This window comes from Eleutherodactylus coqui, chromosome 2, assembly GCF_035609145.1.
Source record: "Eleutherodactylus coqui strain aEleCoq1 chromosome 2, aEleCoq1.hap1, whole genome shotgun sequence".
Classification (NCBI taxonomy): domain Eukaryota; kingdom Metazoa; phylum Chordata; class Amphibia; order Anura; family Eleutherodactylidae; genus Eleutherodactylus; species Eleutherodactylus coqui.
The window spans coordinates 69,435,101-69,456,447 of record NC_089838.1 but is presented as its reverse complement, the minus strand read 5'-3'; the positions used below and the strand labels follow the sequence as shown (position 1 = coordinate 69,456,447).

The following is a 21,347-nucleotide window of genomic DNA, read 5'->3' as shown; positions in this document are numbered from 1 at the left end:
ATTTCCCCTTGTACTATTGATTTATGGAAAATTAGGTATGATCAGAGGTGCACAAAAATAAAATAAAAAAATCATTAAAAAAAATAGCCTTGGCCTACTTAGTTCAGGTATACATCAAGCAAGCCTCCGGTTTCAGAACAAAATTTTGACCTGAGACCGAAATGAGCAGTTATACTACCTGATGCTGCTCTTCTGGGCTGATACCCCTCTGACCTGCCAATTCAGAGTCCCATTTTCAGCTTCCTAGATGGCCAACACCATCTTCAGACTACCTAATCCCCACAGTGCATTGGTAGTGTTAAGGCCCATTTAGACACGATTATCGCTCAAAATTTGTCCAAACGACAGCTTTTGAGCAATCATCTTTGCATGTAAATGCGCACCCATCGTGTACTTATCATGCATTCTCCGTCCATCACTGAGTTCAGCTCAGCATAAAATCCGTCATCCCTGATAAGAGGACTGCATGCTGTGTTCTCCGCGGGCAGCGCTGATAGCATTGTATGCAGCTGCTGTCCCGCTGGAGAACAATGGAGCTGTAAGCAGATAACAGACCACCAGCTGTTATCTGCTTACAGCAAGGAAGGCTCATTTACACGCAAATGAAGCTAATAAGCTACTAAGTAGCTAATGCAAAAGGTGATCGCTCAAAACTTTAAGTTTTTGCTGAATTTTGAGCGATGATCTGTGTGTGTAAATGGACCTTTAGAACACCAGTGCACTCTACTTGTTCTTTGATTAGGTAGCACTGCTTACATGATCTGTGCTGGCCAATCAGAGAGAAGTGCACAGCATGCTTTAACTAGATAGGATTTAGAATCCGCTAATTAGAGGGAATTATAGTCTGGCTTGCTGCATATTGTTAGGGTCTGTAGCCATTGTGCCGGCCTTATGGCGATTGTGCCTGCTTAGCGGCGATCGTGCCTGCTCTGCACCTTATCAAGTATTGCATTTTTGGCTCTTTTCCAGTGAAATAGCAAATTAGAGGGACATCAGCAAAGAAGAATGGCAGCAGATAATATATTGTATTATCCTTCCTCGAGTTCTGGGACAGAAACTTGTCCCAAAACTGGAGGGTCACTTTAAAGATGACCGAATTTGATATTCATCCATGTACTTTGTTTATTGTAGTTGCTCTTGATAAAAGAACATGTAAAGTGTATGAAGGACATAGAACTCTCTAGTACAGAGATACTTGACCTCCCTGCTCTGCCGTATAGGCTTCATTGAGTACCGCATATAACATGGAATTCTTGCCTAGAAGCACACTTTTACAGTGGAATACTTCCATATTTAGTTTAATGGAGTATGCCACCAATTTTTGGGGGGTGTATTTGTATGAAATGAGAAAAGCAGAAACTTAGTATGCCTATAGCTGAAAATAGAGGTAAACTTACAGGTGATGGACAAAAATGTGGAAACACCATACATGCCTTAAGTTACATGGTATTATAAATCATATTTCAATAAGACACGTCAAGACCAATTTTAATTGGAAGTAATATGACACAGATGCTTCTGAACATCTGCCAAAGCAACAAGGTTCCATTAGTCAGGGGTTTGAGCCACTCAGCTGCTGCTACCAGCTGGTTCCCAAAACCACTCAGAGCAGGGCATGAGGTGAAGTAAACACAAAGTTGGCGGGAAAGCTCTCAGCCAAGCAGGGGCCAAAAGGGCAGCCTAGTGCCAATAATTAAAATCCCATACATTTCGTACGGTGTTTCCATATTTTTGCCCACCCCCTGTAGACCTACTAGAAGCCCCATGGACATCTATAGCAAACTTATTACAGCTCAGTACAAAACAGAGATGTAATACAGCCATATCCGTGAGCCCTAAGAACCGGAATTTGAATTCTATGCAGCTTTTCTATCAGTCTGCACTACATGCACATGTATTATGATGCCGGCAGGGTCCACTCTGCCATAGGCATTCTGCAAATAGTTATACATTGCAGGCTACACCCCGCAGGCCAATTACAGATGTAGTTTTGTTTCCAAACTGTTATCTTATCCTATTATAAGTTGGCTGCTGCCCATAAAGGAGCCCTGCTAATTATATAGGGACTTGCTATATATCCCAAACTTGTAATAATAGACTTTTCATCTGTACATGACAGCCATGGTTAGATAGTAATGTGACTCATTCTTAAATCTGATTATTAAACATGAGTAAAGTAGTTGCTTTCAAACTCTTTTTTTGTGCTGTCACTGTGCACATTGAAGGTTAATAACTTGTAATAAGAAAATATGCAGTTGAAATATTACAAATACCCTTGAATAAGGAGAGCGATTTAGTGATCTCTGACTGCAGTCAGTGCATGTTAGGAGACAGATGGAAGAGAGGTAATTGGTTTTGGAGATAAAACAAATCTGCAGATAAAAAAAAATGCCAGTCTCAAACTGGGACAGTTTGGATTAGTGGAAACCTCATTCAAATTGTATGAGCCAGAACTGCAGGAAAAAAAGGTATATTCACCACATTCCCATTACTGTCAAAAAGAGATGCGTAGGAAAGGTTTTGTTCAGCATAAAAACAGATGTTCATGTGGGGGAGAAGAACCAGGGAGGATGACAGAGGAGAAAAAGGGCAAAGCAAAAAAATAAAAAGCAGCAAAAACATCAAGACACACAAAGCTTAATTCTGACAATGACTGAACTGTCCTTTAGCCTCTCTTCATCTCTAGATCCCTCTCTTGTCTGCTGTGGAGGGACATTTGTACTGCTGTTGTCATGAGTATAATGGCAGATCGCACCCGGATGGCTTTGTAGAATTACCTGTATTTTTATGTAGCCGGACGGCACTGTGATGTTCTAGCATTCTAGTTAATAAAAAAAAGTGGCTTTAACCCTTTTCAATCCAATTTTGGATTCAGGGTTTTTCCTAAAAGGCTTCTTCGTTTTGCTCTTATACAATAATGCCATCTGCTGGCTAAAGCTAGTGTGTGTGTAAAGCCAGAGAGGCTCCGACAGCAGAGTAGCTGGCAATAGACGGTAAGAATACCCTGTCGGACATCTTCTGACATTGGAGCTGTACAAGCTTCAATCAGAATGTATGAAGACGTCAGACAGTGGATTGGAAAGGGTTAATCATCCATGCAGTTTCCCCTATAAATTTCTGGTGTTGGATCTATGGCAACTTGTGCATAATGTATGTAGTAACCACCAACATATCTAGGCAACAAACCTACCCTCCAAACCATTCATCAGAATTCTTTAATTTTTTTATTTTTTAATCAAAGCAAACTAAATCATTTAGCGCTTACAAAGTTACCGATCAGTCGCTATTTAGGTTATTACATGCAGGATTAAGGCTTTCCATTTTGTTAGACTATTTAAAGGGAACCTGTTACGTCCAATAAGCACTATAAACTAAAGGTGCATTTACACACACAGATGATCGCTCAGAACTCATCAGAAACTGACAGTTCTGAGTGATCATTTTGCATAGGAACTAATGGGCTAAATCAGCCCTTCAGTACTTCATTACATGTATTTAGAGAACAGCGGTGGTCTGTTCTCTAAATACATTGCTATTGTTCTCTAGCGGGACAGCGGCTGTTAACAGCTGTTAAGCAATGTTATTAGCGCTGCCCATGGAGAACACAGCCTGTGGTTCATCTTATCTTATCGTCCTGAGGGATGAGGATTTCATGTGGACCTTAAGTCAGCGATGGACAAAAAGTGCACGGTAAGTGCAGGATGTGCGCACATTTACACCCAACGATTATTGCTTTTATGGTTTTTGAGCAAATTTTGAGCGATAATTGTTGTCTGTAAAAGGGCCTTAAGTTAGGCTGCTTTCACATCCGAAGCGGGCAGTGTGTTATCCTGCTACGTTTGGGGAGCAGAAAAGGGTAATCCTGTGGTCAAACAGATCCGTCTTATGACAGAACTGAACAGTGCCCAAATTGACTATAATGGGGTCTGTTCAGTTTCCGCTAAGCTGCCTGGCAGAAGCGCTGCGTGCAGTTTTTTTTTTTCTGCTGCTTTGTGTCAGGTCTGCAACGGAACCTGGAGGTGCCAATGCAGATGTGAAGGCAGCCATATGGTGCTTGTAGGACAGGGAAAGTGGAATCCGGGGGGATACTTTTTATATATTTGTTGGGGACTTTTTTATAGAATAATTTTTTTTTTTGTTTTGCGTTATAAAATTGCACATTCTATCACTTTAAAGCGGTTTTTTTCTTTTAATATGGTTATTTTGATATATGGGAGGTACAGTATAATACTAGCTTTCTGGGGGAGGGGCTACCATTGTTAATTAGATCGGCAGTGATGTTTTTTTTTTTTTTTCTACTGTATTATTTGTTTTTTCTTTCTTTATATTTTTTGTCCAATAGAAGCTCATGCAACAAACATGTACTAGTCATCCCTACAGTCAAGACAACCACAAAAAGTAATAGAGTACAGGCTTACCAAATTACAAAACATCATGCTGTCACCATCTGCTCACTGGTTAAAAGCTTAGGGGACGTAGTGAGAGACAGAGTACAGGAATGATAGAAGGAGATTGGGGACACCAGACACCATACACAAAGAATGCCTTTGAGCCTTAGTCCAATAAAAAGCAGAAGGGGTGCACCAGAGCGATCAGCAGGATTATTTGGAATTCAAACAACATAACTATTTGACAAATGTGCAAGTCCAGCCAAGAGATGAACAAGCTGCAGCAGCGGGCCCGTGACAGCAGTACCAGCTGTGCTGCCCAGATGGTTGGCCTGAATGCAACACCACCACTTCGACCAAATGATTGGAGCTTAGTCTTGTACCCTTCATAGTAATAGTGTTTTTAACTACTTTATATTGAACGAAATGCTAGATATTGGCAGCTCGGTTATTCTTCTTATATTATTTTGTTCAATCTGTCTTGTAAAATTGACATGAGAATTGAGAACATGTAATATAATTTATCCTTATAATGTACTTCTCTTGCAGCCCGACTTCGATGATGGAAGAGTGGGAAGGCCAAGATCTATGTTGCGGTCCTACAGACAGATGTCTATCATATCTATGTCTTCAATAACATCAGATTGCAACACTCCAAACAAGGCTGCAGCAGAAAGGTTAGATGTCCAGCTCCTCATAGATTTAGTTGGTCTACATGTGTATATCCTGCTATCATTTTATGTCTTTGCAGAGGATTTGGATCTTTGCATCAGAAATCAGCACAGAATTTTGGACCTAATTCGATAAAAAAATGGTGTTCAAGGGTGGATATTCACTGTAAAATATGTTGTTTATAAGTCCAAAGTTATGCAAGTCCCAACAGAAAGTCTTTTGGAGGGGTTTGGAGCTCTGTATCAGAAAAACTCTAACCATTCCAAAGATAGAGAATATTTGGAAATGAATCCGATTGTAGATGTAAAACATGATGTTAAAAGGTGGAAATATGCTTTAAGGGCTCAGTCAGATGGACGTTTGTTTGCTGTGCATTTTTTTTAGCACAGAACTCAAACGCACAAAAATTCACGTGACCGAAGCGGGCGTCACACTGAAAAAAAACACGCTTGGCTAATCACATCCAGGAGCTTCACCTTGTGGTTAGTGGGGCCAGTGGCAGCAGCGGTGACCCCATTGACATACAGAGAACATTGCGGTCCTCTGCCACAGCTGTGACATTTCTTCATCTCCGTGGGGAGTCCCCTTATCACTGAACACTGTGATAGCATTCTCACAGTGTCCAGTGATAAGCGGACTCCCCGCGAAGATGAAACAATCCTCTGCCACAGCTGTAACAGCTGTGGCAGAGGACCGCAATGTTCTCCCATTAAATTCAATGGAGCCTGTGCTATATAAGCCCTTCTCTGAAAATCATCCCTAGATGATCATCCCTCAGGCGCATCCAGCCGCATCTTCTCCCTGAACTGCTGTGAATCTCTTTCAACGGCCAGGGATTTAAAATCCCCCCTGCTGAAAGGGCTGTATCTGATTGGCTGAGTGCTCAGCCAATCAGAGGCAGAATTCAGCTATTCAATGAATGACACCTGAGAGCTGCCTGTGATTGGTCACAACACAGCCAATCACAGGCAGCGCTCGGCCAGTCCCCTTGTCACTGGACACTGTGACAATGCTGTCACAGTGCTCAGTGATGAGGGGACTCCCCACGGAGATGAAGAAATCCTCAGCCACAGCTGTGGCAGAGGATAGCGATCTTCTCTGTATGTCAATGGGGCTGCCGCTGGCCCCATTGACCACAAGGTGAAACCCCTTGATGTGACAGCATCCAAGGGCTGCGCATTCAAAAAATCCTGAATACCGCAGTTACTTGCGTTTTAAAATCCGCTGCCCTATATTTACCAATGCACATTTTTGTGCATCGGTAAAAAACGGACATGTGACTGCTGCCATTGAAAAGCATTGGTTCTAATAGATGCGGATCACAAACGCAAATAACATACGCAGCAAAAACTGCCTGTCTGACTGAGCCCTTAGAGTGCATTCCAACACAATATAGATTTATAAACTGCCACAAGCAGATGTTGGTTGGCAGTCATTGAGGAAAGTCCTCATAGTAAATTAGTCCTCATTTATCAAAGCTAACATACATACTGTCCTTGTCACTAATAGCAACCAATCATAGTCAGTATTCATTTCTTACACAACTGTGTTGAAATGTAAGCTATGCTGCAATTGGTTGCTGTTGTTTATAAGCGCACTTTTCATAAATAATGCCCAGTACATTTTTTGTTTGAAGTATCTTCCCCTTGTAGCAGATTTTCCATACTGTGCATCCTTTAGGTGTGGCATATTTAAGGGTGTTTTCTATTTTTTACTGATAGACCCCAATTTCAACAAAAACAATTTGTAAAAAATGTCTAACTTCTTGCTTGCATGTTTTTAAACATGCAAAAAACCCCTATTTTCTTAACAATAGAGCGCTGACTTCAGTGCGTCAGATAAGGTCAGGGGATCAGAGGAATTAAGATAGGCAGCTTAGATACTTATGCAGTTGCATTTGCAGATGACTTGTTGTTTCTGACCACAAACCCAGACGGAGGCCTTTCTTGTTTATCCCAACTTCTCACTCAACTTGGCCAATTCTCTAACCTAAAAGTAAATTTTAACAAATCCAAAAATCTTAATATTCCACTTCCTCATTTTAAAATATTGCAGCTAAAAACACTGTCCCCCCCCCGTCACTGATTTAAATATTTAGGTATCCATCTCTCCAAAAGCCTTGATGATCTGTTTCACTTAAATGATACCCCCCTTTTATCTGCAATTAATATCCTTCTGAAGTCATATGACATTCCATTAATCTCATGGATTGGGAGAAAGACTTTATTACAAACCTACTTAATGTCTAAAATTCTATATATTATGCAAATGGTGCCAATATATATCTTCAGCGTCCGAGGAGCAGGCCCCCAACCAAGGAGATAGTGGGGTAGAGTGTTAGCCTCGTCACAGGGCTCTACCATCTCCTCCCTAAGGGTAACTCGGGACCCGATCTGGTTACTGCTGTGGGAGGTCACAGGCATAGTAACCATGGTTACCTTTAGTCCAGTGTTTGTCACGTGTGACTCCAACATTCCATCCTCTGTGGTGGATCACTCCGACATCCATTCCAGGAAATAAAAATAGTGCACACACAAAGTATACTTTTCTGAATAGGAACTGGGAATGCTCAGCTGTACCCGTTTACTTAACTTCTCTTCTCAGCAATAGAAAAATGTAACAGTCTTACCATAGAACAACACTCCTTAGAAATAGTGCTGGAACATGGAGGCTTCCCAGGGGATTACTTAGCCGCAGTCCTAGTTATCTGTTGGTCCCCTCTCTCCTGGTAACTTTCTCTCTCCACTGCCAGTCACTAACACGTCTCTCAATTCCAAGTGGTTTCTCTCCTTCTCCGGACTCATGCATTTCCCACGCATCTTTTAGGGTCCAGGCACATTCACTCTTTTCCTGGACAGCGGTCCTCGGGAGTTTCCTCCAGAAGGCCCAAGCAAATTTCATGGCCTCCCAAAGCTCATGTCCTAGCCCCGCCCATGACACGCCCACCTCTATTGAACTGCTCTACAGTCTCTCCCCGCCCAGGCCCCGCCCCCTGCTGCATACTATAATCAGAGGGGGTGTGGCCAGGGGAGACTGCTTTATACACTCATGTCAGGATAAAATCCTGGCATGACTGTAAACACTAGCACTGTGTATAGTGAATGCAGAGGGGTGGGGGAGAGCCGAGAGAGAACTCTCCTGCAGCCCCCCACTGCAAGGCTACCTACTGCCCCCCCACCCTGCTAAAGTGAAACAAAACATTTCCCCACACACACATGCCCTCATAGTGCCCCTCCCACAGTGCCCCCCCTCACAATGACCCCCCCCACAGTGCACTCTCCCACAGTGCCCCCCTAATGATCCCCCACAGTGCCACAAACAGTGCCCTCTACAGTACCCCCTACACATGCCCCCCAGTGTCACCCCTACAGTGCCCTCCAAAGTAGCCCCCCTCATTCCCCCCAACCACAGCATTCTCCACAGTCCCCCCTCAACAGTGCCCCCCCCAGTATTCCCCCCCCCACAGTGCCCTCCGCAGTACCCCCCCTACACATGCCACCCCCCCCCCAGAGTCCCCCCCCACTGCACTGCAAAGTAGCCCCCCTCCACATGCCCCCCATCCACAGCGTCCCTATACAGTGCCCCCCCCTGTGACCTCCCCCACAGAGTCCCCCTTTACAGTGCCCACACACAAGTACACTAACAGCACCCCCCCTCCCCCCTCCCCCCGGGACTTCTGACAGCCGGGTCTCCTGGACATTGCACACACACACATCACTGCCGCTCGCTCGCTCCCGCCCCCCCCCCCTCCCGGGACTTCTGACAGCCACTTGCACACACACATCCATCCATCCTCCCCCCTCCCTCCCTCCTCCCCCGCCCCACGAGAGCCCGCCCCTCCTCTCATTCTTACCTTGGAGTTGAAGAGCCAGCAGACACGCCTCCCCTGCAGGCAGCTTCCCAGGCTGAAGTTCTTCTGCACATGCGCAGAGCTGTGCTGGAGAGGCGTGTCCCCGGTCGTCCCGACAAGAAGAGGAGAAGAGACTTGTCGGAACCAGGAACCATGGCAACCGAGGAGCAACACAGGGGGGGGCAGCCAAGAGGTAAGTGAATAACTTCTGTTTGCCTAATTTACAATGCACAATGTATATTACAAAGTGCATTGTAATGGGCAAACAGAAGTAATGAGACCTAATGTTTATGGCCGGACAACCCCTTTAAGTCAATACCCTTAACTGGGCTGACTAGCTATGACAATAGGGCTGTGTCTCCTGGGACAGACAGGACACTTAGCTGACTCGGGAGTAATTAAATTAGTAGGCTGTGACAATTAGATCTCCTATATCACTCAGTTAAAACATATAATTCAATACACATTTATTCTTCACAACCACTGTCTGCTAGAATTACCCTTCTCTACCCTCCAGCACATTTGTGTATATATATATATATATATATATATATATATATATATATATAACATTACTTAAACATTTTGAGGTGATGGAGGGGACCCCTAAACTCTGGGCCACTATATATCTATCTTCTACTTTATTTAAATCCCTATGTTCTCCTTTTTCAAAATTCCTATGGGTTAACAAGACCTCACCTTTTATTAAAGAAGCATCCTCACATAAGGACATTATTGTCTGTTCTATAATCCATGGGTTGTGTTGTCTTTATTGTGAATGTCAGCGGCTTCCCTCAGAACTAAGCTTGTAACTCTAATTATACGTTGTTCGAAGCAGCTTTAATTGTGTTCATATAGAGAATGGCTGGCAGGGGAGTTTTTATACACAGGAATGTAAAATTCTATAAATTGGGGTTATTTAGTTTAGAAAAAAAGACAGCTGAGGGGCGACCTAGTAGCTATATATAAATATATCAGGGGACAATACAGAGATCTCTCCCATCATCTATTTATACCCAGGACTGTGACTGTAACAAGGGGGCACCTCTACATCTAGAGGAAAGAAGATTTCTACACTGACATAGAAGGGGATTCTTTACTGTAAGGGCAGTGAGACTATCGAACTCTTTGCCTGAGGACGTAGTGACAGTTAACTTGATAAAAGAGTTCAAGAAGCCTGAATGCCTTTCTTGAGTGTAACAATATTACATGTTATAATCTTTAATTACTTCAGAAGAGTTGATTGCCAGACTTGGAGTAGGGAACAGATTTTTTTCATTAAATGAGGAAAATTGACTTCTACCTCATTAGGGCTTTTTTTGCCTTTTTCTGGATCAACATTGCAGGATATTAGGCTGAACTATCTAGTCAGCAGTCTTTTTCTTCTTAGGCCTCCCTCACACAGGCGTTTTTTTTCAGCGTTTAATGCTATGTTTTCAGCGCTGTGCTAAACGCTGTACCACGCTGCCATTCATTTCAATGGGGCTTCTCAGACAAGTGTTAAAATGCTGCATTTTGCAAGTGCTGTCTGTTCTATTTTGAGGCATTTCAGTGTTTTTAAACTCTGTGCGTCGTCTATTGAAATGAATGGCAGTGTTTTCAGTGCTGCTGAAAATGCGCTACAACTTGGTACATCGTCTTTGACAACGTGTTTCCCCTGAGACCTACCACGATAATAAGCCTTAGCTAGACTACGTGAAAAAAAAGGCAATACTCATCTAGCAGGCACCCACCGGGTCCCTCCTGCTGTTTTCTAGCATTCTTGCAGGCTTCTGTGCAGTTGTCATTTAATGACTGGCTGTGATTGGTGCATTGAGCACTGACTCTGATTGGCTGAGCCGCACTCTCCAGAACCAATCACAGCAATCTCTTGCTGGAGGCAAAACGCTGTCAAAAACGCATGCCAACGCTGCTGAAACCGCAATAAACACAGCATTTTTGCAAACGCCTATGTGAGGGAGGACTTATAGACTATGTTACTATAATTTATGCTTGCTTTAGCATTTCCTGCTAACATCTTATTTTTTCAAGGTGCGCTCATTATGTCTTTTAAGTACAGAGAATGTTGTGAGAATTGTAGTGTTTAGGGATTTTAGTACGAGAGGTTAACAGGGAACCCCCATCAGAAGCGCGCTAGCTGCCAGCGGGGGAATCGGTTACTTAGGAAAATACGGTTGGGAATAATCAGTTTGCCAGTGAAAAACTGCATTAACATTAAGTGAGCAAACTGTGTTAAGAGAAGACATTCTGTGAAAAACTCAACGGTCTAATAGTGATAAACCTGCATTCAGTGTTAGATGTCAATGTAATCAGTCACTTTTAACCGCTAGTGTTACGTGTTCTGGCTGAAGGACACAGGCGAAGATGACAGACCAAGTGAACTAATGCCAGCTAGGCACTGACTACTTGATGGCTGTAAGAGTTGGCCATAAGTTGGCCAAAAAATATGGGTGCAGATAATTATTACATCAAAGGTAGTAAAAAAAACCTATTAGACCTGCTGAAAAACGTCATAGTAAATGACATGGAAAAGTGTAGAGGAGGATAAAAAAAAAAAAACTGATACATGCTGGTTCCCATTTATTCACTTTATGTCCACCTAACAAAACTGTGTGTGGACATTCCCACAGTGAAGAAAATAGAAGACCTGAATGGGTAAGCAAAAGATCTGCAGTGTCCTCAGCCGCGGGCAAGGTTGGATTCCGCATGTGGAATCCAATCCACCCATGGACATGAGACGTTAGGCTGGAATTACATATAGGCCCAAATTTATAAAGCTGGCTATCATATGCTGGTTTTTAAAAAATTAAAACGAATACTGAAGTGGTTTGTGCTAAATTTATTACTAACAGACACAAATACATCATGCTGCGTTTGGAAAAAAAAATGCACTTAAAAAATGCAACCATGTGAATAGATAAATAGTTTTTACATGAGCTCTGTATTACGGTACGCAAAACACGGAACAATTTTGGTATAAACTCCTCTTAAAGCGGCATTACACATATGGAGACCACACCCACTCTTACACGTCATTTTCAACTTTTAGTGGATGTAGTATAAGTAATATGATGTTTGAGACATGCTAAGAGAGATGATGATTTTTTCCATAAACTGCCACAAACTAGTACATAAATGCGGATTATAACGTTTTGGTCAGAGTTTTGTGGCCTCTTTTGTTGTTATTTTCTAACTTTTTTTTGTTTAAAAATGCAGCAGTATGACGTTGGCTATCAATGAATAGGAAAACATTAGTCTTTATTAGAGATGAGCGAGTATACTCGTTAAGGCAAACTACTCGAGCAAGTAGTGCCTTAGCCGAGTATCCTCCTGCTCGTCTCTAAAGATTCGGGGGCCGGTACCGGTGACAGGTGAGTTGCGGCGGTGAGCAGGGGGGAGCGGGGGGGGGGGGGGGAGAGAGGGAGATAGAGATCTCCCTTCCGTTCCTCCCCGCTCTCCCCCGCCGCTTCCCGCCCCCCGAACCTTTACAGACGAGCGGGAGAATACTCGGCTAAGGCACTACTCGCTCGAGTAGTTAGCCTTAGCAAGTATACTTGCTCATTTCTAGTCTCTATCCACACAATGGCGCACATTCTGTTATTCATTTTTGTTGCAACTAATTGGTCCATTAGGCCCACAACTGTGAGAAACAGATGCACGTCCATGTTTTAGTTCACATTTGGGTCGGGAGGGGTATTGTCTCTCCTTAAGGAGAGCACCTAGAAGGTACGTGAGGAGAGTTATAAGGCCATGCTGCTCCTCTATGCAAATAAGGAAGATGGAACAATACCTCTGCAGCGCCATCTAGTGGATGGCAGCATTTCTGACCCTTTATACAGGTCTTTATAACAATGATTAGAATTGAAAAGCCAAGTCATAATCCATACTTCCAATCAGTGTTATAAAGACCTGTATAAAGGGTTGGACATTGATTTGCAGGAATGCTGCCATCCTATAGGTGGCGCTGCAGAGGTATTGTTCCTTATTTGCATTAATTCATATTTTACATGCAGTTTGTTCTTCGGTAGTGTTTTTGTTGTAAATGTGGCGTTTTTCTTGACAGTTTGTTCCAATACTCATCATCAGTTCACCAAAACTGCCTAAAAACACCAAAGAGTCGAATACCATACGGTTTAAGAAGATAATTTTTAAAAATCTGCTTGAAAAAACAGCCTAAACATGGGTCACATGTAATATAGTAATAACTGTCACATTGTCAGGAGGTTTCTAGATCTGGACACACACAAACAACGCATAGGTTTAATTGTTGCATTGCTCCGGTGACTCTGCCTTGACCGCTGTCCGGCGTAGCACCTGATACTGGTATAAACATTTAATGCACCATAATAATATAATATGGAATAATAATACATGACTGTAAAGTTATTATGTTTTTTCAGCAGCTTTGATCTTGATGCGTCTATGTCCAAGTCAAAACCTCCTGAAAGAGAAGGAGAGCCTTCTCCGGGGTCCACCGAACCTGATGTGAAATTGCGCAGATCCCGCAAGAAAAATAAAAGAGGCAGTGTTGTATTTGCTGATGAAAAAACACCTTCTGAAGTATCGCTGTCAGACTCAAAGCGAGTGAGTTCATCAACATTTTCTTGCAAAACTGTAAAAATGTATTAGAAAGTACAAATTACTATACATTTACATGTATCTATGTATGTGTCAGTCCTTGTATGTAAGGGAAGGAGTGCAGCATCAGACTACACAAGGCTTCTCTGTAGTCTGTTACTATGGAAACACAGAAGTCTGCATGGGAGCTGTAGACACAGACGTTCAGTATTTCCAAAGCTCTTTACTTTTTTCTTTAGAAGCACTGTGGTAGAAAAAAACAACACCATTCCTAAAGTAAAACATACATATAGCACTGATACTATCCCTATAGTATAGACAGAATAGACAGAAAGACTTCAGTTTGCTTCTCCTATTAGGTTTCCGTTTCTTTGGAAGAGACAATAGTGCAGCATGCAGAGTTATTTTTACATCCAAAACAACGGAATGGGAGCAAATGGAAGCCTTTCTGTGTGCTTTCCATTTGTTTGAAACCCCACTGAAATCAATAGGGAAAAAATGGCTGTTTTTTTCACCCGTTTTACTTCAGTTTCTCTTCTCCAAAAATGGAGCAGAGAGACAGAAACCCTGTACTGACCCTAACGCAGGTGTGAAAGCAGCCTTAGGGTGGATTCAGGCGAGCGTGAAACTACGCGTCTATTAGAAACATTGGTTCCCTATGATGTGTTCACATGTCCGTGTTTTACAGGTGTGCAAACGCGCGCACGTGTAAAAGATAGGACATTCATGCACCATAGGTCTGTGGTGTGTGTAAATATTCCCCGCAGGGAGCCCCCTATCAGTGTTCAGTGACAAGGGGACTCCCCGCGGGGAGTAAAGAATCCCCTGCCACAGCACTCACAGCTGTCACAGCTGTGGCAGAGAATCGCAATGTTTTCCCATCGCTTTCAATGGGACCGGCGCTTCTGCAGTCCCATTGAAAGCAATGGGCTGCCGGCAAGCCCTGCAGGGATTTTTGGGGAAGGGCTTTAAATATAAGCCCTTCCCTGAAAACCATCCCTAAAATGTCTAAAAAATATTTATACTCATCTCTCCTCAGCTGACGGGGCTCAGGCACGTCCAGCCTGTCTTTGCTCTGCCTCTGTTTCAGCAGGTGGGGGGCTGTATCCGATTGGCTCAGCACTTAGCCAGTCACAGGCAGCCCTCAGCCATTCATTGAATGACAGCTACTGTAAGTGCAGCCTGTAATTGGTCACAGCACTCAGCCATTCACAGGTAGCGCTTGGCCATTCATAGAATTTTGTGTCGCTGCAAAGTCGCAAGTGGTGCTACAAAGTTGTGCAACTTTGTAGCACCATTTGCGACTTTGCAGCGCCATAAAATCGCGGTATTGCCGCATGTAAATGTCGTGATATCACACGGACCACCAATACGATATCCCTACGATTTTTGCGCGGGGATATTGTGTCGCCCGTGTAAAGGAGGCCTTACACTTTCATTATCCTTACAGCAAAATATGTACGTAACGCATCTATATTATTCAGGTGCCGATCAGTAACATCTGGTGCTGGAATTTCTTACAAGGATCTTTAAGGATTGATTTACTTCTTTCCTTTTTGACTCTGCTCATGAATATTTGGAGCACATTGGGGATTCCAAGCGTCCAGTTGCAGATCTCCAGCGTTCAGCTCTCTGTGTGTCGGAGAACTAGATTAATTAAGGATGATTGTGCTGAGTCAGCAGGCGTCACTCTTCCCGGCTACCATTAGTAGAATCTCTTAGGGCTCGTTCACACGGGATGGAATAGGCAGCACGATGTATGCAAGCCGCGGTAAATTCTGCACATAAATCTGCAGGCTACCAGATTTGGGTACATCTTGTGTCATATTCCATCCTGTGTGATCGGTTCCTTAGGGTTTAAACAGATGACCGCGATTTTGTCAGGTTTTGTGGGTGTGAAAATCACGCCCATAAATGTGCGAAATGAAACCATTGATTTCAATAGTTTCATTTTGACTAGTGTGATTCTCACGCGTTATTATTTCTCACGCGTAGTTTTCCTACACCTATCTGTTTAAGCACTTGGAAGCAGCCAAACAAATCCTCCAGTCACTTGTGTGTGCGCCCCCTGCTGGAGGCTGATACGATTAAAGGGAAACTAATCTTCATTAGAATTCTTCCTACTGAAACAGACTCGGAGACACAATCTTTCCTTTTCTTTTTATCTTTCTTTAAGGGCCTCTTCAGACGGGCGCATGCGCAAATACGCTCGCTGCTACAGGGCATATTGGCACATCAACCTGTCAAAAGTCTTTTTTTTCTGACGGTTCAAACTTCACACTAGAGCGCGTGAGCCAAAAGAAAAAAAAAACAACAGAAAGATAGGTCCTGCCCTATCTTTTTAGGCGCGTAGTAAAACTATTTTTCTTGCGCATAGTAATATTGCGCGAGAAGCACAGCCGCGAAAACGAAACCATTGAAATCAATGGCTTTGCATCGTCGCGTTTTGCGAGTACGATTTTCACGTCAACAAAACATGATGAAATCACAGTCCTCTGTTTAAGCCGTAAATGCAAAAATAATAATAATAATCTTTATTTGTATAGCGCCAACTTATTCCGCAGCGCTTACAATCATGGGAGAACACAGGCAATACTACAATTACAATCAGATTGAAACAAATGGGGTGGGGGCAATACAGGAGGTACAAGGGGGGGCGGAGGATGAGGCATGGGGGAACACAGGCAGTATGGGAGTTACATGTGGAAATCGGTTATTAGGAAGCAAACGGGGTGGGGGCGGTATGGGGGTGCATGGGGTAGAGGTCATATGCGATAGGCAGGGTTGATTGATGACCAAGGGTTATTATATTTTTTTGATGCAATAATTTTTATTCTTTTTTTACTTTTAATATTTTCCATTTTTTAGAATAATTAAAAACACTTCATTTTACTTATTTTCACTATTTTAATTAGTCCTCATAGCAGACTTCACCTTGTGACCTTGTGGTATTGCATTATACTGTATTTTACCAGGCTACCTATTAAATACATGGCACAGGCACATTCCTAATAGGCAAACGATCATAGCAGCCTTGGGGTCCCCAGGATGCCATGACACCAGGATGGGACCCTCACAATCTCCCCAGATGGAGGGGAAATGTTTGGGACACTTAAATCCTCATCGATTGGGACATTTAAATGCTGCTGTCAAAACTGTTAGCAGCAGTCATAAGATTAACAGCCTTGTAATTGCGTGTGCGCGTCAGCTGTCAGAGACCCGCCGTGTACGGGGTGAGTTCAGCTCCTGAGCACGCCCCATGCACAGCATGTATATATATATATATATATATATATATATATATATGTATTTATATGTATTTATATATCCTAGCTGCTAGGGGGTTGTGTTCATGTCCGCATTGGGAATTTCTGATTTTGTGTTGCATCATGGGAGGAAAAAAATGGAATTGAAGTTGGAATAGATCAATGTCTTAAAGTGGGGTCCATCTGCGTCTGTCATGATGTATGTCATTTTACCGAAAATACTAGTACTTCATGCTGCACTACTTGTCCATCATTTGCGGAGCCTCCGGCGCAGCTGTGAACACATCCACAAACAGGTTTGACTCTCATTTCCTACTTGTGTATCTTCTTTCTTTTCCTTCAGCTGCCATCTACTGGCCATAAAGTGATCTGCAGCTCCACCAACACGTCCGCCTGTAGAATTACATTCATACATGCAGCTTTTGATGCCGTGGTACAGAAGCGTCATAAAATAGAAATGAGGCCTTCCCTTTCTACTTTTCCTTTCTTCCTGCCTTAAATCTTCGTGTCTGAAAGGAGTCTTGCTGTTTTTTGTGACTCTGCTTCCAGGAATATATGCAGAAATAGACGGGGCCTCGTTACTCTTTTCTTTTAAACAACTGTCTAGTGTTGCAGTCACCTTAGTGACCTTTTAGACAAGCCGATTCTCGCTGGAACGAGCCATTGACATCACCGCCAGCTCGTTCGCTCTCGTGCAGTCTGTTTAGACAGGCAGATGCATCGCTGGCTCTTCCAAGTGAGAATCGTTCAGCCCCTGTATAAGCGAATGAGCGGGACTGAACGAGCACTGTTTAAGCCGAACTTTGAGTAAACGAGCCAATAATGGTTTTTATGTCTGCATTAAATGAATGACGAATGAAATGCAAGTGATTTTCGTTCATCATTCAGTCGTTGGCTCGCGTTTAGTCCGAACAATTATCGGTCTAAAAGCACCCCAGGTCATAGCTACACTATCCTACAAAAAGGCACTGGACACCGGAGAAAGAATCAAAAGTTGTATTGATTTGCATATGCTAGTACTTAGCGGGGCTCCTTTGGTTCCATTATTCATTAAAATATCTGATTTTAAACCTGGGACTTTCTTTGCACCTCTGTGATGACAGCCTGTAATGGCTCTAGTTAGATTTAACCCTTTCCAATCCACTGTCTGAACTCTTCCTACATTCTGATTGAAGCTTGTACAGCTCCAATGTCAGAAGACATCCAATAGGGTATTCTTACTGTCTATTGCCAGCAGATGGCACCGTTGTATAACAGCAAAAAGAGAAAGCCTTTAAGGAAACCTCGAATCCAAAAGCAGTCTTCTGGCCAAGAGCCATGACATCAGCTCGATTAGACGCTTGTGATGCCGGATGCAGCTGATTAATGGGAAGTGTCTTAGGTTATGTTTAAGATTCCAGCATTTTGGACAGTAAGAGCAAGCAGAATCACTCACCATAGCGTGACTTTTTGTGCTGTGATTGTGCTATCGCGCGCCTATCTGCGCTTTTTACTCTACTTTATGCGGTGCTGAGGACCATTCACAGCGGCGTGATTTAAAAGGCCGTGCAACCTTAAAGTGAGGATCTTTCAACCTCCCCACGAAATTGCACCGTTCATGTTTTTTTGAGCGCACATTTTGCGAAAGTGATAATACCTCCATTTTAAACAATGGGTGCTATTCTCTGCGCAATGCGCTTGTTTGAGTAAGTCCTGAGACTCACCCCAGCGTAATTTCATTGCGTATTAGGAGCTCCGTGTATGCGCACATAATACGCGGTGAATAGAATCAATGAAAGTAGATTGCTTGACATTGATGCTTTTACACGTGCGTATATTTGCTGCTCAAATTAAGTGCGTAAAAAAGAATGCAGCTTGCTTTGTTTTACCGCTTTGAACACGTGTACAGCCCTATTGTTTGCTATGGGTGCTTTCGGAGCGCAGTAGATAGCGTGTGTACAGCGGTTTTATGCATCTTGCTAGGAAACACGCGTTAAAAGTAAAAAAGAAAAAGAAACCAGGAAGCCAGTGCCTGACGGAGTGCGTACAAATATGCTGTTAATGCACAGGTAAGAGCGCGGCAATACGCAGGGACACGCAGTTCCCTGTGCCGGTAAAACACTGCAAATTTTACACAGCGTTTTACCGTACGGTCATGTGATCCCGGCCTAGGAATTGTGCAGCCCAGGTGCTCTGATCATAAGTCGGTGGGGTTTATTGGCCACCACTGGTGTCCGCTGTGTGGCACATTCATAGTAGAGCGTTGCTGCTCCTGTTACAGATGTAACACGCTGCAGATATGAGTCCCGCATTCTCGTCCCGCTATTAACTGTATTTGTGCTTCTATTTATTTGCAGCTGTCGAGGAAGCAGGAGTTTATGAGTGACACCAACCTCTCGGATCACGTAGCCGCGCCACAAAACACTTCTGTTCTCAAGCAAATGAGTTTTGCGAGTCGCTCTATGCCGACGATCCCAGGTAACGTGAAATAGCTTTGCCGCAGCGACGAGCACAAACCCACAGTTCAGAGTCCAGAATCGTGTCCATGAGATCAGTTACGTCCAGATAATGCCGCATGATATCATATGAGTATAGCCGCACCCTGGTAACTCCTAGTCTTCAGCTTGCTAACACAAGGATTCAAAAAGAACACCAAAAACAGAAGTCCAATGTCTTGCACCACTCACCTCCTACCCTCCCTGCCTTAGTGGTAATACAGTGTATTTCTTAAAGGGGTTATCCATGCAAAATAAATTTTGGGAAATCTGCTGGAAGTACATAAAACATATACTCGCCTCACCTGATCTACCTTCGCTACAATGGTGCCCAATCCTCCCCTGCTCTCTACTGCCTGCTGCAGTGGTGATGATGCCCCAACCAGTGGAAGGGAGCCAATGATTGGTTGCAGTAGTCACATGTCCCTGTTGTTGGTGACATCCGTCCACCGCTTCAATTATAGCCGAATTGACCCAATGCTCAGATGAGTGCTTCTGCCCCTTTGTTTCAATGATCGCAAGGATATCAGCACCCGGACCTACCAATTAAAATGTCTGACATGACTATGATATATTGAAAGCTTTTTGAAATAACTAGTGATACTTCAACCTTTGTGGAATGAATTTATAGAGCTTTGTAATAGCCGCCTTAGGTTTCAGCACCTCACTGTTTAAAGACCTTGCTAGCAGTAAATAGAAACACGCTTTACATTTATGTGAAAGCCTTTGCAGACCCTCAAACCTGACAGTAAGTCAAGATTATATAGCTTATATTAATACAATGATAAGAGTGTATCAGCAATGTGGGGGAATTCCAGATGAATTCTCAAGCAGCATTGTGTAAGATCTGGAAAGAAACACTCTTGGTCTTTGTCCGGAGAGCAGTAGAAGTCAGGGTAACGGGAGTCAGACAATTTTAGAATCTGATCAGATAAAAAAAAATAAAGAAATAAATCTTGTTATTTTTATGACGCCAACTTATTCTGTAGCGCTTCCAGGTAATTTGTATTTATTCCCCCCCCCCCACACACGCACACCCTCGGAAGGATGGAAGGCTGAGTCAACCTTGAGCCAGCTACCTGAACTGTGCGGGGATTGAACTTGCAAACCTGGGGTTTTCTAGATAAAAGCTATAGTGCATGAACTTTCTTACAATGGAGAAGTGGTAACAGGGAAGATCTCTTTTCAGGAGTATTTAAAGGGGTTATCTAAGATATAAAAAAAGTGAGGGAAGTACAGGAAATTAAAAAGAAACCCAAATAAGCTATTCTAATATCTATTTGATATCAGGTATGTCTGTGATGTGACAATCCTTCAGGAGGGCCATATATGTGCCCGAACCTTGTTTGGTGGAAAGGGCCCTTTAGGGCCCCAACAGATTAGCAGAGGTCTCTGAAAGCACCTCTAAGAGGAAAAGAGCTCCCATGGAGGGCAGAGCATGTAGGGTGCATGCAAAGACAAGGGCTTGAGCAAACGGGACATGCTGCAGGTGGAGGGCCTATGGCTGACAGCCTGGAAGAGGTTGTAGGATGAAAGGCATTGGCTACCATGATGCTGGGGCAGGATGGAGTCTTTGGCTGGTATTGCAAAGGTAGGATAATGTTTCCTGCCTCCTGGTATAGTGCAGACGGGAACTGCTATAGAGGAGACCTATTATCAACACTCTGATGCTCCGTAGTACCGTTGGTACTGTATACTGACTATTGCTGCCCCTCCAAATGAACTTTATATTTTGAGAAACAATTATCTTTTCAGTTTTTTATTGTATGTTTATACAGTTCACTTAAAAACATATATCTATGTGTTTTCTGCATTATTATTCCTAGATTACAAGTAGTTTGGCTTGCATTCATTTATTTTTTATTTTACAGCATTGACTTTATCACTTGCCAATGGCCCAACATATGAAGACCAGATGCCGCCCCACAGGATGAGCCAACCAAATGCAACTTCTCTGGAATTGGACAAGAGGATTGCTAAAAAAAGCAAAATGAATCAGTTTTTTAAAACAATGGTGAGTAGTGATGAGATATGAGAATTCCCATTGATAACAGCCTGCATTTATGTGTATACGCAAGTTATAAGATGACTGGTCACCCCAAATCATGCATTACCAAAA

General features: G+C 43.1%; 1 protein-coding gene across 2 annotated transcripts in view; it reads left to right on the top strand.

The window, feature by feature from the left end:
• DOCK2 (dedicator of cytokinesis 2) overlaps positions 1-21,347 on the top strand; it is a 677,690-nt gene that overhangs the window by 650,633 nt on the left and 5,710 nt on the right. Inside the window, exons 48-51 of one of the 2 annotated variants that reach the window (XM_066591098.1) lie at positions 4,938-5,065; positions 13,314-13,494; positions 19,091-19,211; positions 21,100-21,242. In XM_066591098.1, the coding sequence (XP_066447195.1) occupies positions 4,938-5,065; positions 13,314-13,494; positions 19,091-19,211; positions 21,100-21,242 (573 nt within the window). Of the gene's footprint in view, positions 1-4,937; positions 5,066-13,310; positions 13,495-19,090; positions 19,212-21,099; positions 21,243-21,347 lie in introns of both variants that reach the window. The other variant, XM_066591097.1, reaches the window with a different exon arrangement.